This window comes from Heteronotia binoei, chromosome 1 (assembly GCF_032191835.1).
Source record: "Heteronotia binoei isolate CCM8104 ecotype False Entrance Well chromosome 1, APGP_CSIRO_Hbin_v1, whole genome shotgun sequence".
In the NCBI taxonomy this organism is placed as follows: Eukaryota; Metazoa; Chordata; class Lepidosauria; order Squamata; family Gekkonidae; genus Heteronotia; species Heteronotia binoei.
Window position 1 is genome coordinate 208,832,995 of NC_083223.1, and position 17,639 is coordinate 208,850,633.

The 17,639-nt window shown below is 42.6% G+C and overlaps 1 protein-coding gene across 1 annotated transcript in view; it reads left to right on the top strand.

Annotated features, from left to right (window-relative positions):
• Positions 1–17,639, top strand: part of KCNH1 (potassium voltage-gated channel subfamily H member 1) — a 396,454-nt gene that overhangs the window by 84,466 nt on the left and 294,349 nt on the right. Inside the window, exon 7 of the mRNA XM_060247256.1 lies at positions 15,414–15,843. Within this exon, the coding sequence (XP_060103239.1) occupies positions 15,414–15,843 (430 nt within the window). The remainder of the gene's footprint in view (positions 1–15,413; positions 15,844–17,639) is intronic.

Sequence of the window (17,639 nt, forward strand, 5' to 3'; positions counted from 1 at the left end):
TTTATAGCATCCTTTTAAAATACAGATCTAAGAAATGTTTACCAGAAGTAAGTCAGTACAACCAACTATTCGTTTTCTCTAAGATAGAGGATGGCCTTTAGGAGGAGAGTAACTTCCAATTACAGAGGAGATGTGGGAAATGATAGGTTTGCTTCGCTGATGGGTTTAATCATTGCTAATTAAAGATATGTATATTTCTTGATATTCTTTTAAAAGAAATTAAGGCAATGGTAATGCTCTCAATCTCTCTTTTAATTTGATTGATTGATTTAATTTGTATCCCAGCTTTCCTGCATTCAGTGTCAAAAGTGTTATGAGTGAATATGGAAGATAGCTGGTTAACTGTACAAGATGTAGTTTCTGGACATAGAAGACTTGGGTGTAAAGACTTGAAGAAGAAGAAGAAAAAGAAGATATTGGATTTATATCCCGCCCTCCACTCAGAGCGGCTCACAATCTCCTTTACCTTCCTCCCCCACAACAGACACCCTGTGAGGTGGGTGGGGCTGGAGAGGACTCTCACAGCAGCTGCCCTTTCAAGGACAATCTCTGCCAGAGCTATGGCTGACCCAAGGCCATTCTAGCAGGTGCAAGTGGAGGAGTGGGGAATCAAACCCGGTTCTCCCAGATAAGAGTCCGCACACTTAACCACTACACCAAACTAGCTCAGGCATTGACCTGTTGGTAGACTTGGGGGTGAGGGATTTCTCTTAAGGGCATTGCTGGGCCCTGATTCACAATATGGCTGTTGAGAGAGATAAATAAGTATACAGCATTTCTCTCCTTAAATGTACTCAATTCGCAACCAGTAGTAATAAATGTAAAACATATATAGTCTCTGATGTAGCTTCAGAATAAAAAAGAACACAATTAAGTATCCTGTTTTTATGGAATAAGTTGCTTGAGAATGTGCATTTATGTAAAGCTGTCAATGCCTTGCCCCTTCATTTAGTAAATACTTACTCTTGCACTAATGCATAAGCCTTTCCTGAACCATCACACCTAGCATTCCTGCAATTCCTCTCTAAATTAGGTTATGTTTAAGATTTTAAGGCCAACAACCATTTTACAACTAGTAGCATTCTTATCGTGTGTCAGTGGCAATATTTAGTTATGGCTCCCCAAGAATGGAATGTGGTAGTAAAAATAATTTTCTGTGTTCCCCCTTTCCCAAAGGTAACAACAAGTTCTAATATCTTGCCAAAAGGAGGAAGTTATTAGACAGATATGTATGAATTACTGTAATTAGATTCCTTTTGTCATAAGAGTCTCCTTTAAAAACTGTGCATGTTTTATATCTACTAGCAACTTTGAAGTGTTATTCAAGTGATATTCAGAATTCAGAGGAAGTATGTGAACTACTGGGCAATGTTATTCTGGTTTTTAAATCAGAAATCTAGATATGAATGGATGTAATTCTCAGAAACAGATATTCCTTCCTTCTCATAGCCTTAGACTTGTGGAGGTGGATCTTCCCCACCTTCCCCTTCCCCAGGAGTCCTCTGTGACCCCGCCCCCCCTGCTGAGAGTAGCCATAGAGCATAGGAGGCTATTGCAAGAAGGGCAACTGGGCAAAACTCTCTCCTCTCCTTCTTCCCTCAGCCAAGAGAGAGCTTTCTCTGCAAGCTTCCTCCACTGGCAGAAGAGGAAGGGATCAGTTTCTCCCAGTTCTGTCTCCTTACCACAGGCCCCTCTGCTTCATGAGATTTTGGCCATGAGAGTCCTCCAACCATTATAGCATTCAGCTCCAAGAATATGAGGATGAACTCTGAGCAGGACGAATAGGCAAATAAAATATCAAATCAGATTAAAATTAAAACAATTAAGCAGCAGCAGCAGCAACAACAAAATTCCCAACTTCACATTCACACTAGCAGTGAATGAGATCTTTGGGTTGTTTTGGGTAGCTGAATGAAACAAAGATGAGAGGAATGTCATTAACATGCCTGCCAGATTCATATAGACAGGAGGATTAGGGATGTTGTCTGTTTCCAGCAGCAAAAAGAGCATGCAGAAGACGGGTACCAAACCTTTCCCTCTTCCATGCCTCATTTCCCATCAGTCCACTGCTCCAAGTGTTCTTTCCCCTTCCTGACACACTAGTTAGCATTTGAAAAGCTGTTAATATCTCATCCTCAGCCTGAGGCAATACCAGGATGATAATACCAACTAGCCTTTTAAGTCAGTTTTGAAGAGTCTGACTTGCTAGTCACTTTGCAGATTTATATCCATCTTTCTGGCCCAACTAGATCTTCCAAAGGGCTGTGAAAATCTGTGGGTATTGCTTTGAATATTTGCTGGTATTCCTCATAGCTTTGAACTGTGGCTGGTCTAATAACAGGTAAACGGTTCACACCCTGACCTGAATAGCACAGGCTAGCACAGACTCTTCAGATCTCAGAAACTAAGCAGGGTTGATCCTGGCAAGTATTTGGATGGGTGATTTCCAAGGAATACCAGGGTTGTGATGTGGTGCCAGGCAATGGCAAACCACCTCTGATCATCTCTTGCCCTGAAAACCTTATGGGGTCACCACAAGTCAGCTGTGACTTAAAGTCCCCGTCCCCAAAAAGAGGAAATCCATATAACTTTTGGTAGACTAGTGGCCTTAGTGGATGCTTTGGTTGTATTTTTGATAACTTTATTTACTGCTATTAGTATTAAACTAGTACTTCATACTGTACAGTCTAAGCAGAGCTACACCATCTTAAGTCTGTTTTAGTTAATAGCCATAGAAGGGTGTGACTGTTTAACATAGCAAGATATGAGTCCAGGAGCAGCTTAGATACCAATTTTTTTTTTTTTACTCTTGAAAGCTTATCCCCTGAAAATCTTATTGGTCTCTAAGGTGAATCTACCCTATGAAGGTAGGTCTAGGTCTTCTACTCTCTGTTTAGGATTGCACTGTTAGATGCTAGCCAGAGATAACATGGACTCCTGCCTTCTCATGAGTCATTCATAGTTAAACATCTCCCTGAAAGTCACTTAGCCATAACTGAGCATTCTCAACTACATATTCCTGCAATTTACTGCATAGTGTTCAATGTTTTGCATATGTAGGTGTAAACAAATGTTAAAATCCATATAATTTTTATTAACCCAGACTCTTGACTCAAACTGTACAGAAGGGACTGGTTTGCCAGGGAAGACAATAGCATGTTCATGTAGCTACTTATAATGTAGATCAGTACTGTAGAGAACAATTTTATGGTAGCTTGTTATAGCTTGTGACAGGAGAGCTCCCTGCAGAACGGGAGGGAGCTCTGGTATGGAAAAGCTTATTAAGTGAGCATTTGGGAAAAGCTCATCCTTTCCCAGCTCATTATACTGATACTGCCTATCATTTCTCCAGAAAGCACCTTCTTTGGGGGGGGGGGGGTAACTCAGTCCTTGTAAAGTCAGTCCTAACCACACTTGGAGGGCAGGTAGAGGAGTGTCAGCTGGAGACCCTCTGAGAGTCTGGTGACTCTAGCTTGCACAAGTTCCATTCTATACACTTCTGAATCTGCACCTGTCAAAATGACTGCAGTGGTAATGTTGACAGGTGCAGGTTCTGTAGGTTCAAGCTAGAGACACCAAACTTGGAGGGCATGTTGAGAAGCATCCTGGGAGGTTAGTTGTGAGTTTGATGTCTCTAGTTTGTACACAATCCATTATGTACACTCCTGAACCCCCTGAACCTGCACCTGTCAAAATGATGGTTGACAGGCGGTCATTTTGACATGCGTAGGCTCAGGAGGTTCAGGAATGTATAGAATAGATCTTGAGCAAGCTAGAGACAATGCAATTTCCAGGAACCTCTCCCAGACGCTCCTCTACATGTTTTCCAATTTGTTGCTTTGAAATTATGTTAAACTTTTGATTGAGCAGAGTCAATCTAGAAATGTCTCTTCTTATGAAGCAGCATTAACCTCCATGAACAGCTTGAAGGTTCAGGGAAAGTTTGTGCCAGCTGACCTGCCATAAACTTAACTTCATGGACCACCCAAAATTTAGTTTGTGAGCTGATTCATGCCCATCCCCAGCAATTATTACCCCCAGCATAATATCTGTACACTTCACCATATTGATTCTGGGTCTGCTTCCTTTTTCCCTTGCATGTAGTATTTTTCAACTTACTCTTTTATTTCAGCTCATTTGTCCAATCTATCAAAATCATTTAGAATCTTAGGCATCTGTGATCCTGCTTCAATTTATGTCATCTGTCAGGTTGATAAGAAAATCTATTCCTTCATTCCAAACAGATATTGTATAGCACAAAGTTGAACCAGTCTATTTTAGCTTGACAAGGACCTATTAATAATTACTGCTACAACTCCATTAGAATTGACTAAAGAGTGGTTTATATTTGTAGCATCTAGTGATCCTGAATGAGATGCTTTGTATATCAGATTCCTGAAACCTGCCTTCAGATCAAGTTAGGATTAGACCAGAGGTGTTGAACTCATTTGTTATGAGGACCAGATCTGACAATAAATGAGACCTTGTTGGGCTGGACCATGTCAGGCTGGGCATGTGTGTTCCTATTGAAGATTAGGTAGCAGAGATATAAAGTTTACAAAGGACACAGACAAACACAATTAAAGATTTAAAAAAAAACCCCTTAAAATAAAATATGCTTAAAGCATTAGCACTCAGTCTTAAAGGTGCTTTCTTTGTATCTTTCCAATGGGATCGAGGGAACTAGGCAAAGGAAGCTCTGGCTTTTCCTTCCTTCCCCAGGGGACCAGAAGGGTGAGGAGCTTCAGTCAATAGAAGGAAGAAAGGCTTGGTTCAGTAGCTCTGCTGTGTGATTGAGAAAGCCTGACAAAGCAAACTCTCCCTCCCCCCTTCCTCCCCAAGGAAGGAGCTTCAGCCAATGTAGAAAACAGAGGTTTTGCTCTGTAGCTCCTGTATAATATAGCAAGTCTTACAAAGCAAACTGTTATGTAGGAGGAAGCAAGAGAGAGGGAGAAGGAAGCAGATGACAGCCAGTTGCTTGGGGGCCTGATAGGAGCCCTCCAGGGGCCTGATTCAGCCCCCAGGCTGCATATTTGACACCCCTGGATTAGACCATGAGACTCTAGAACCTGAGCCTGATTCTAATTCCAAATGAATGCAGCACATCCCTACCAGGATGGTCATTCAGCCATGGTATCCTCTTTGTCCTTAACACAGAAAAGCAGGGAGAAGTCTCACATTAGGCTACTAGAAAGGCTTTTCTTGAGGCCATGAACATAGCTGTGATCATGCACATCAGCATCCAGAGTCACTGAGATTCATGGACAGCCTCCTTCAGAGGTACATGGTTCTGCACTGGTAGTTCTGTACTGGTAGTGATTGGTTGTAACCCAGTCACACCTAAAGCAGAGATGCCACAGAATCACCCACCTGAAGGGAAGTGGCTTGGAAAGAGGCAAGGGCCAGAGTTCTGTCTAGTGCGAAGTTTTAGTGACCATACTGTGGATCAGGGCTTTTTTTGTAGCAGGAACTGCTTTGCATATTAGGCCACACCCCTGATGTAGCCAATCCTCCTGGAGTTTACAGTAGGCTCTGTACTAAAAGCCCTATAAGCTCTTGAAGGATTAGCTACATTGGGGGTGTGGCCTAATATGCAAAGCAGTTCATGCTACAAAAAAAGCCCTGCTGTGGATGAGGATTAAGTGGTTTCTTATGGTAGCATAGTGGATCTCTTGGGCTCAGGAATCTCTATAAAAGGCTTGATAGCAGAAGCAGGGGTCATTTTGTAGAAAAAGAGGTGCCAGAGCTCATTAGTACAACTCATTTGCACACCCCTGACATCACCGGAAGGTGTACTAAATTATATCAGCTCAGCATCTATCTTAAAATGCTTCTTGAATTATAATTGTCATAATAAAACCTTACTCCCATCATACTTTTAAAATGACTTTCTCATATGTGATCACAGTGATACAATTATTTATTTATTTATTTATTTATTACTTTACATTTATATCCCGCCCTCTCCGGAAGTGGACTCAGGGCAGCTTACAACATCATAAAAACAATCAATTCAATAAAACATATAAAACCATAATTTACTTATCAATTTTAAAACCATTCTAGCGCTGTTTCAATCCAATATAGGCGGTATTGACTTTCCGACTATGATCGCCAGCATTCTGTAGGATGTCCGGTGGCAGCCCCTTTTCAATCAAACCACAAAAGCCTGTTTAAACAGTTTGGTCTTACAGGCCCTGCAATGAAGTTTTCCATCTGCCTGCTTTATATCTTTTGGTTATTTTCCCATTTTTTTGTTGGGAAAAATATTAAAAAGTTTGTCAAATCTTAAAGTTCAGTAAAATTCTCACAGGGGGTTTGAACAATGGAGCCCAGAAGCAAGTATTGGGGCAGGGGGGAGGGGTAAGAAAGAAAGAGCACAATAAAATTCAGAGGTCCTGGAGCTCCGCTCATCTGAGCTTCTGCCTAAAATGAGACCTGGGCAGAAGACACTTTCCAGCTACTTTCTGTTTCTACAGTACTGAATTTTTATTGCATCCAGAGCACTATTTGTTGCTTTCATGCAATTGTTAGGAGATCCACTGCTTTCACAGGCCAACTTTTGGCTGAAATCCTAAAACCACTTATTCAGCCAGTGCGACTAATGTAATGGGATATAGGTAATTTCAGAACTGGAGCCAAGAGTTTAATATGGGAATAATCACTCTGCTAAAATAAAAACTGAGCATTATGAGTACATTTGGGGAAGTTGGTTAGTGTTTAATGTTTGTTTTTTATTTGCATTGTAGTTAACATTAGTAAGAACAAAAGATTACATAGTCACAAGCCATTTTTCTAAATATCTACAGTTTACCCTGCATTACTGACTCATTTTTCCCCCTTCCTTTTGCTCAATTAACCAAGACCCTGGAGGTTTTTATGGCTTGTTTAAGCATCCAACAAAAGCTGGATCTTTTTTAAAAAACACACAGAAGAAATGTAATTATGACAAATTTACAAATTAAAAAAGAAAATGCAGCATTTCTATTTTCCCAGAAACATATGTTGACATGAAAAAAACATATTAATAAGTATATTTCTACTTCATCAACTGAGCCCAAACTAAAATGATGAAGCAAATGATATTTTAGCATGGCTGAACTTGTTTGAAATTGTTTATTTCTAAAAATATTCCTTTAAAATAACTGTGAATTTAATTTACATTAGCAAAAGACATGACTCTTACAATGAATTAATTTCATACTCTGAAACATGCTGACTTTTTTTTCTTTTCACAAAACATCATTTCATAAAATCCTGTCATTCGAACTTTGACCATATTTAGTAACTAGGGTTGCCAAGTCCAATTCAAGAAATATCTGGGGACTTTGGGGGTGGAGCCATAAGCAAAGTTGTGACAAGCACAATTGAACTCCAAAGGGAGTTCTGGCCATCATATTTAAAGAAATCTCACCCTAAATGCCCTCCCTACTTTAGAAATAATGAAGGATAGGGGCACCTTCTTTTGGGGCTCATAGAATTGGACCCCCTAGTCCAATCTTTTTGAAACTTGGAGAGCATTTTGAGGAGAGTTATCAGATGCTATGCTGAAAATTTGGTGCCTCTACCTCAAAATGTCTGTTCATACAAACTGCATTTTGTCTTGGTGATATGTGTAAAGATGGCTTTTGCTCTTAGCCAGTAGAAACCAGGAGTTCATGAGTGGCATCTCAGACTATTCTAATACAGAATTAATATTTGTGTTTGCCCCAGGGACATATTCTGGAAAGGCAGACTATAAATATTTTAACAAATAAATAAAGGACACGACACTAGAGAATGCATGCAGGATAATTTAAGGATGGGATAATATAAGACCCATTGCCTGAATGTTATGTTGTTCTTGCCCTCAGTGCATAGATGCCAACTTAGAGGTGCTGTGTCTTGGGAGAGATAAACATTGGCATCCTAAGTAGGCCTACTCAGGGCTTTTCACTGGGGCTTATTCCCAGGAAAATGTTTTTGGAATTGCATTGTACATGCTGTGGAAGGTCTGGAGTCCAGTTTTTCAAGCTGTGTAACAAACAGTCAATGAATCTGTGTAACCCTGGGGCAGACTGGGATGTTGAAACAGCCTGGGAGCAAGCTGAGCCAATTTATATCTCTTAAATTACTCTTTATCCCATGTTAAGCTCTCTTCCATGCTCACTACCATAGTAGCTGAAGGGAATTTCGCCCCCAGGATGATTTAAACATGATAAGGGTGATCATGACCACAAGAAATTAACTCTGAGCTAGTGGGAGGGAAGAGTTGGGATGTTAAGAGAGATTGGAGTGCTATCATTTTGCTGTGTGGGAGAGGAGGAACCAGCCTCCACTGATATGTTTTAAAATCAGAAATTTCTCTGTTCTAAAAACAGCCCTTTAATCTTACAACAGAAGCTCTCATGTCACAAATGTGGTGTAGAGTTTAGTGTTGGACTAGGGTGTGGGAGATGCAGGTTCAGATCCCTACTGTGCCATGGAAGCTTGCTGGGTGACCATGAGACAGTCACATATTCTCAGCATCTTTTGAATTTTAAAGTTGTCTTTTATTCTAAAACACTTAGAATAAAAGGCAACTTTAAAATTCAAAAGATACTGGTTACGTAGGTGAGAACAGGATGTGTTCAAAATTGCAAATGAATGTTCATCTCAAGAAGTTCATGGACAAGGAGTTCCTGCTGCCTATGTTGGAGACCGCTTTTCCCAGCATGACTATTCTCTTTCAGGCTTCTTCATCCTTGTCTTAAAAGGAAACTTGCATAATACTTGCAAAAGACATGTCTGAGAATTTAAATTCATCGTCTTTTGAGACATAATAGAAAATAGCTTTAAGCAAGATCCAGATCAGGGTTTCCATTCCCAGTCATTATGATTGTTTTCAGCACTCTAGGTGAGAATAACATGTAAAATGACCATTGCTAGCTATGTAAATGTAACTCAGCTTTGCTAAAAGCTTTCCATCAGCAATACAGATCTCTGTGCTTTAATATTTTCACTCATTTGTCACCCACTGTGTTTAAATGTCCATGTCTGTGTCGCAGATGTTTCTCTTTTTGCAATGCAGAGGTCTACAAAACCTAGACAGCAGAAGACAGAGTCAGGATACAGGATGATATTGACAGGCTGGAAAACTGGGCCAAAGCAAATAAAATTAATTTTAACAGGGATAAATGTAAAGTTCTGCATTTAGATAGGAAAAATCAAATGCATAATTACAGGATGAGGGAGACTTCTCTTGGCAGTAGTTTGTGTGCAAAAAGGATCTTAGTGGATCATACACTGCACATGAGCCAGGAATGTGATGCAGTAGCTAAAAAAGGCAAATGCAATTTTGGGCTATATCAACTGGAGTATAGTGTCCAGATCATGCAAAGTGATGGTATCACTGTATTCTGCAAAGTGATGGTATCACTGTATTCTGTGTTCAGTCTTGGGCACCATATTTTAAGAAGGATATAGACAAGCTGGAACATGTCCAGAAAGCAGTGTGCCCATCTAAGATAAATTAGTGTGAGCTAGCTCACAGATATTTAGCCTCTGGCTCACACATTTTTGTCTTAACTCAGGAAAAATGATCCCAGAGCAAACTAATTTGTGCAGCAGCTTACAACTTTAATGCCAGTAGCTCATGAAGTAGACTTTTTGTTCACAAAACTCCACAGCTTAGAGGGAACACTGCAGAGGAGAGCAACAAAGATGGTGAGGGATCTGGAGACCAAGTCCTAGAAGGAGAGGTTGAAGGAGCTGGGTATGTTTAGCTTGGAGAGAAGATGACTGAGAGGTGATATGATCACCCTCTTCAAATACTTGAAGGGCTGTCATCTAGAGGATGGTGTGGAGATGTTTTTTGTTGCCCCCGAAGGCTGAACCAGAACCAATGGGTTGAAATTAAATCAGAAAAGTTTTCGACTAAACATTAGGAATAACTTCTTGCCAGAGTGGTTCCTCAGTAGAATAGGCTTCGTTGAGAGTTGGTGGTGGGCTCTCCTTCTTTGGAGGTTTTTAAACAGGCTAGATGGCCATTTGACAGCAGCATTGATCCTATGAACTTAGGCAGATCATGAGAAGGAGGGCAGGAAAGGTTGCATCCATGCTTAGTTCTTACATGTCCAGGGAAATGCTGTTTGCCATTTTGCAGTCAGTCCACAGTTTTTCTCCATGCCAGTTTTGCCAGGGATCCTGCAGAGTTGTGGGTTTGTTTGTTTTTTTGCCATCTTTTGGGCTTGGAGCAGGGGTCACTGGGTATGTGTGTAGAAGGGAGGTACTTGTGAATTTCCTGCATTGTGCAGGGGGTTGGACTATATAGCCCTGGAGGTCCCTTCCAACTCTATGATTCTAGACACTATCATGTTCCCTACAATCAGCTTAAGAAGTGGGCTGCACATTACACAGGCCATGGGCATGTTGTCTGAAACAGCATACTCTGGCAGATCCTCCTGTTCACAGCAGGGCATTGTTGCATGGTGTTAGGAGGTCAGCAAACTATGTGAATGTGGGAAGGGAAACTTGCTTCACTACATAACATATATTCTGTAGCATTACAGCAGGAAGAGTACTGCAGCATGATCACTCCTGTAGATGCAGTGTGCGATCTGGTTCTGTTAATTTGATAGAGAAGACAGCAGTGTTCCAGTCCCTTGGGATCAATACGGCAAATTCTAGCTAATTAACTAGTTTCCCACCAATGCATTTTCCACAGTATTCTTCCTTACTGAATCCCATATAGGTTAGTATTCTGTGCTCTGTTTAAAAATTAAGGTCATAGGCAGTTTCATTGTAGTCTTAGCAATATGAATCTCGGGTGTCTTAGAAACACTCATTACAGTTACCAAGATCATCAACATAGTCATGATGGGCATTTCAGTCTTTGAGTAGCCATCTTTTTCAGAGAGGGAGAGAGAGTGGTTGCCTTTGAAACTAGGAAAAAGATGGATTAGTGGTGCTTTGTAAGGACACTGCTTATAATCCATTAATTGCGTTTGATGAAGTTACCTATACAGAGATAACTCTGCTATATATGGAAAAATCTGTGTAGCTGGAGGATGCAGACATCAAAACAGGATTCATTCAGCTTGTACCAAAACACAAGAAAATGATATTTTATTGATCATGTTTTTATGCCCTTTCTTTAAGGATCTCAGTGCCCTGTATATGGGTCTCTCCTCCTCCATTTTATCCTCACAACTACTCGAAAAGCAGGTTAGGCTGAGAGAGAATAACTGTCTCAAGGTCACCCTGTGAGTTTCATGCCAGAGTGGGGCTTTGAACCAAAGTTGTTATCTGAGGCTCTAATCAGCACACCACACAATTTTTAGACAACATTTGCTTCTTCTTCTTTAGAAGTGCACTAGCTGTCCTTGGTCTGCCATTGGAGACAGCAGGGATCAGTTCTGGGATGGCCACCATTCCCATGTGGATTCCACATATCATGTATATTGCATCAATATAATTGTCCTTCAGAAAACCTCCCACATGAGAAAGTTATAATTGTCTTCAAGAGTAAGACAATTCTAGAGTAAGTCATTCAAGAGGAAAAACTTAGATTTTTACAAATCTTGTTTTACACTTTCCTCTCCCATGTGTTATTACTGATGTGTTATTTGTAGAACACTGGCCTACTCAGAGGGGCAGCATTATCTGATACAAAGTTTGTTGGCCTGTGGTAGGGTGATGGCATCATCATCCCAAAATTCCCTTCCCCCAAAAGTTTGTCAGGCATTTTAGAATTTAGGAGTATGGTGAAGAACATAACATTCCAGTGAGCATCTGGAGAGCATCTTCTCTGAATTATTTAGAATGGTAAAAATCTTACTGTAATTTAGTACAGGATCTGCTGTATTTGCTCATTTTAGTGTTGTATTTTAAATGACACTGTAGTACCCTTTGTGGCCAGGGCATTATCATACCTGAAACTACCATCCCATTGCTAATTTCTTACAATGGCTGCTTCATTCACCAATCCATGCAACAGAAGGTTTGGTTAACTTCTAGGGTTGCCAGTAGTGGCTGGAGATCTCCTGGGATTACAGCTGATCTTCAGGGGACAGAGGTCAGTTTTCCTGGAGAAAATGGCTGCATTGGAAGATGAACTCTAAGGCATTATATCCCATTGAAGTCTCTCTTCTTTCCAAAACCCACCATCCTCAGGCTGCACCTCCCAATGTCTAGGTATTTCCCAACCCAGAGCTGGCAACCCTATTAACTTCACTCACCTCAGGGTTACACTGCATTAAAAGAAGACGATGCTGCAACCTGCCTCTTTCTCCTCCAGCCAGTGTCCTCCTATTCCTATCTCCCTTTTATAGTCCCAGCTTCACACCTGGTCCGCAAGCTAAGCTCCACCTCTTCTTTTCTGTTCTCTGCTCTTTAACCAGTCTTGCTATCCACAGCTATATCCTGCCTTAATCCACCTGGGCCCAGAGAGCCATTGATCTCCCCGCCAGGCTTGCTCACTGTTTCCATATCTTCCAAGCATCCCTAGGGCAGACAGCCCAAGCTTCCCTGTGGCTGAGGCACCCCTGACTGCCAGGGATGGCCCTAGTCTGTCTGGCACACTAGGCAAGGCTAACTTCTGGCACGCACACACACACACACTGCACTGATAGTGTCACTGAGTCACATGGGGGGTACCCAATTTGGTGACCCCCAGAAGATCGGCACCCTAGGCAATCACCCAGTTTGCCTAGTGGCAGGGCCAGCCCTGCTGACTGTACCCTTGGCTCTGGTCTCACCCTGCTTCACTAGAATTGCCACTCCCCAGGTCCCAGCAGGATTTCCTCTGCTTTGGGGAGGGGAAACCCCACCCTCAAACAGGGATGTCACACTGTGATGCTCTAGTTTTTGGGCAACTTCTATGGTTTGAATGCAAAAAACCATAGAAGGAAGAGATTAGATTTATACCCCAACCTTCACTCAGAGTGGCTTACAATCTCCTTCCCTTCATCTCTATACAACCTCTCTGTGAGGTAAGTGGGGCTGAGAGAACTGCTCTTGAGAGATCAGCTCTGCAAGAATGGTGGCTGACTGAAGAAGACCCAGCAGCTGCATGTGGAGGAGTAGGGAGTCAAACTAGCTTCTCCCAGATTAAAGTCTGTATACTTAACAACTACACCAAACAGGTGCTCTAGAGTTTTGCTCAAAACCCAGAGCATTGGTAGTTTCTGGGTGATGTCATTGTGTCAATGTCCCACCCATCCCCAGAATGGCCCCCAAATTCCCCTGCTGTGATGGCAAGGGGATGTGGCAATCCTCTTGCTGTTGGGCCCAAGACTGTGTCCTGCTCTGCTAGGCAAGTGTCCTGCTCTGCTAGGCAAGTTGTCCACAGGTGGACAAGGGTTCAGTCTAGGCTTTCCAATCCCCAGGTCCCAGCAGAGGATCCCCTGGTTTTACAGGCTTCCCCCGCCCTCAACCAGCTGGCTGGCAGGGGGAAACCCCACCCCCACAGCCACCACTTACCTCTAGATCTCTGGCAGATTTAGAAACCTGCAAACAGGTCCCTTTTCAAAATGCCTGTGTGTGTGTGACTTTAAAGTTGAACAGGAAGCAGGAAGTACTTCATGGGGAAGGGTCAATAGCAGAAGCTCTTCAAAGCACAGCCCCTCTTTACTAAGAACTCTGAAGCTATGCTCTTCTCAAGAATGTATGATGGTATTATGAAGCTTGTTTGTGAAACAGGGAATCTAGTACAGCCCTGTCACATTTTATGTGCCTTGCTGCACAGGACTGTTTCATCCAAATATTTGTGAAGACATCATGGAGTGTTGGACTCCTTGAAAGAATAACCTACCTTTACCACAACCTAGACAACATGATTGGATTAATTTGGCATTTATTCGCCTTTTGAGACTCTTGGGGTGGGTGTGGGTGTGGTTGTTGCTTGTCTATAGTGATTGACTTCACTTTATACTTTTGTTTAGTTTCTATTTATAAAGCACTGATATAATTTGCAACTATTTTCAAGGCTGGTTTTTCACGGAGGTTGTTACCTTTTTGCTGCTCCATTTTTCCGTGATTCTCTGTTGGTTGCTCAATCCCCAGGTGGGGGCAGGGGATCGCCTGGTTTGGAAGCCCTCCCCATGCTTCAGGGTAATCAGAAGGGGAGGGGAGGAGAGGGAAATGTCTGCTGGAAAACTCTGTTATTCCGTATGGAGTATTATTCCCATAGGAAATAATGGTGAATTGATCCGCGGGTATCTGGGGCTCTGGGGGGAAGGGCTGTTTTTTAAAGTAGAGGCACCAAATTTTCAGTAGAGCATCCAGTTCATCTCCCCAAAATACCTCCAAGATTCAAAATATTTGACCAGGGGGTCCAATTCTATGAGCGCTAAAAGAAGGTGCCCCTATCCTTCATTATTTCCTATGGAAGGAAGGCATTTTAAAAGGTGTGCTGTCCCTTTAAATGTGATGGCCAGAACTCCCTTGGAGTTCAGTTATGCTTGTCACACCCTTGCTCCTGGCTTCACCCCAATGTTTCCTGGCTCCACCCTCAAAGTCTCCTGGCTCCACCCCCCAAATCCCCAGATATTTCTTGAATTGGACTTGGCAACCCTAGTTCAGTCACATTTGGAAATGAAATAAAACAACCATACATTTGACTTTTATCTGTTAAAAATTTTCATTTCCTAAATATTTGGATGCATGGTTTTAATGCAGAAGAATAATATGAATGGTTTCTACATACTATTTACATAGTTCTTAATTTATCTCCCTTTAAAAAAAGTGGTGGTAGGACATTTACTATGCATATTATCAATTTTAGCCAGTTAAGCATTTTCCAGTTCTGTGCTGAAATAATATAAGTTAATTGAGATAATGAAAGTATTAATTCTGCTGCATGTATTAGAAAAAGTTTGCACCTACAATGGCTAGAAGTTGAGGAAATCAGTAATGACAAGTGGATAAAACCAATCAACATTTAAATAATGATAATAATGATATTTGTGGGGAAAATTTGCTATTTTGCATCTATTTTGGGGATGCTCACATAAATTAAACAGGCACTTGGGTAGTATAATATAAGGAGATTACATGATGTGAACTACTTTGCAGCTCAATTGTAATTGCATACATATAGACTTCCAACATTCTGGAGCAATTTGTTACCATTTACTCAATACCTCTGCCCTTATTGGTGAGAAGGGTATTATGCTTAAGTAACATTGCAACCAATTGGACAAATTCGTTGTGCTACTTTTAAGTATCAGTGATTTCAGTGGGACTTAAGCACAGCCTTTCTCTGGCTTGGGACCCTGGCCTTCATTTTTCTGTCAGCTTGTAGAAAGTACCTGGGACAATACCAGTTTCTTCCTTCTAAGCTTTATGTTTAATCTGAATACATCTCTTTTGAATTCAGGTTATTATTATTGCTATGAGAAACACTACACTATTTAATGTGAAATACTAATGTATATTTTGCTTTGTTTTTCTAGGGGATCAGTAGTCTGTTTAGCTCCCTAAAAGTAGTCAGGCTACTTCGGCTGGGTCGTGTGGCTCGAAAACTGGACCATTATATTGAGTATGGAGCAGCTGTCTTGGTTCTGCTGGTCTGTGTATTTGGTCTTGCAGCCCACTGGTTGGCCTGCATTTGGTACAGTATTGGAGACTATGAAGTTATCAATGAGGATACAAACAAAATCAGAAATGAAAGTTGGCTCTATCAGCTAGGGGAATCCATTGGATCACCATATCAATTTAATAAAACAGGAACTGGAAAATGGGAAGGAGGACCAAGCAAAGATTCTGTTTATATCTCTTCATTATACTTTACAATGACTAGTCTCACAAGTGTTGGATTTGGGAACATTGCACCAACCACGGATGGAGAGAAGATCTTCGCTGTTGCTATGATGATGATTGGCTGTAAGTATCAGAGAATTCACTCATTGTTTCAAATAGCATGTTTTCCATAAATATATTTCATTCACCAACTACTTAGTCAAATGTTTAGCACTGGGATGTCAAATATAAGGCCCAGGGACTGGAACCAGCCTGTCCAGGGCTCTTATCTTGCTTGTGAGCAACCGGTGTGAGAGAGGAAACAAGAAGCTGCTGTGGGGGGCAATGGACAGAACCCTTTTGCTTCAGTGGCAGCCTCACTTGTAAGTTGGGAGCCACCACAGCCCTATTCATGCCACCTTGGGGTTCTAAGGTGAGGTTGATGACAGCAATCTTTGGTTATACTGATAGTTGAGTAGTCTGGGGCCTCTGCCAAATACACGGCCCTATGTACACAGTGCCTGCTCCCACATCAGATGATACGGCTGGCCTGGAGTTGCTGCTGCCACACAGGGGTGGCACAACTTGCTGATGATCTATGGATTGAACTCTTAGCATCTCCCCAGCATGGGTTGTTTAGTGGCCTTGGTCATGGGAGGCCAGTGCCACACAGTTGTCTCCAGCATATTTGGCTTTGCTTGGCCTGGATACCATCACGTACATGGCCTTGGACCTGAGTCATTGCCCCCCTGCTTCTGGAGGCAGGAGGGTTAGTTTAGCTTGTCTTTGCAGTTGTCTTTGATGGTGGTTTTGGGGATCAGGTAGGAACTCACAACACCCAGCTGCTTCATGTTTTTACCGTGGAAATGAATCATGCTCTGCTCCTTCTGTCTGTGTGCATCACTGAGCAGAAAATTAGTTTTCTCAGAGGTTCCTTTATTGTTGCCTGGGCACTTCATTGTGGGATGGGTGCTCAGGGGGGAGAAATTAAGTATGACTCCTTTATGTTTTCTTAACCTCTGTCAGTTAAGGATTAGTGGCGAGCCCTTCTAGGGCCCAAGCAGCTGCCCAATGGCAGAACATCAGTGGAAGTGCTATGTGGTGGTGAGCTTCACCACATCTTCATTCAAAGGATATATTGGAGACCAGGCCCATAGCTACGCTGAGGGCCCTTGAGGCCTGCCCCCCAACTTACTACCAACATCCCCGAACAGCAGCAAAAAGGAGCTGCTGCCACCCCTCCCCACATTTGCGTAGTCCTAAGGTGTCCTCTGCCCTGGGAGCTCTTCCAGGAGGAAGGCAGGAGTCACACTGCCAAATAGGCCTGTGTGAGCAGAGAGTTCTACCAGCCCCTGGCTCCAGAAGCCTGGTGGCACTTGCATGCTGCCCGCCGAGAAAAGGGCCACCACAGAGGCAGCCATGCCTGGGCACTGCCCCTGTGTGCACTCCCACAGCTCAGAGGCCACAGAAGTTTTGCATGGCCCCTGCAAAGGCAGATGAAGCTTGCAGGAGCTCTCCTTCCTGTGGCTGGCCAGGGCAAGGGGACCACTCTGAGGGAGGTTGCAAGAACAGAGCAGCACTGCCTTGGAAAGTCTGTACCAGGGAGGCCTCCCTTTTACTTTCCCAGCTGCAGGTGAAGCGTTCTGGCTGCCAAGGCCCCAACAGCAGCACCCATGCCCACTGCTCCTCCTTCTCCTCCTCCCAGGCCCAGGTGAAGCATGGGGTCAAGAGAACTGGGTAGGGGCCAAGTCAAGGAACGGGAAGCTTTTGCCATCAGGGGTGAGTGTACACAGCCCAAGGAAAGTGGGGTGGGGTGGGGGTCTGGCTGATTGGGTTGTGTGTGAGACAGCCTGTGTGTGTGTGAGAGGGGGTACCTCCTGACTTATTTAAATGTCCATAAAGAAAAAAAGCCTGGCTTCACCCCTGTTGGAGACTACCAT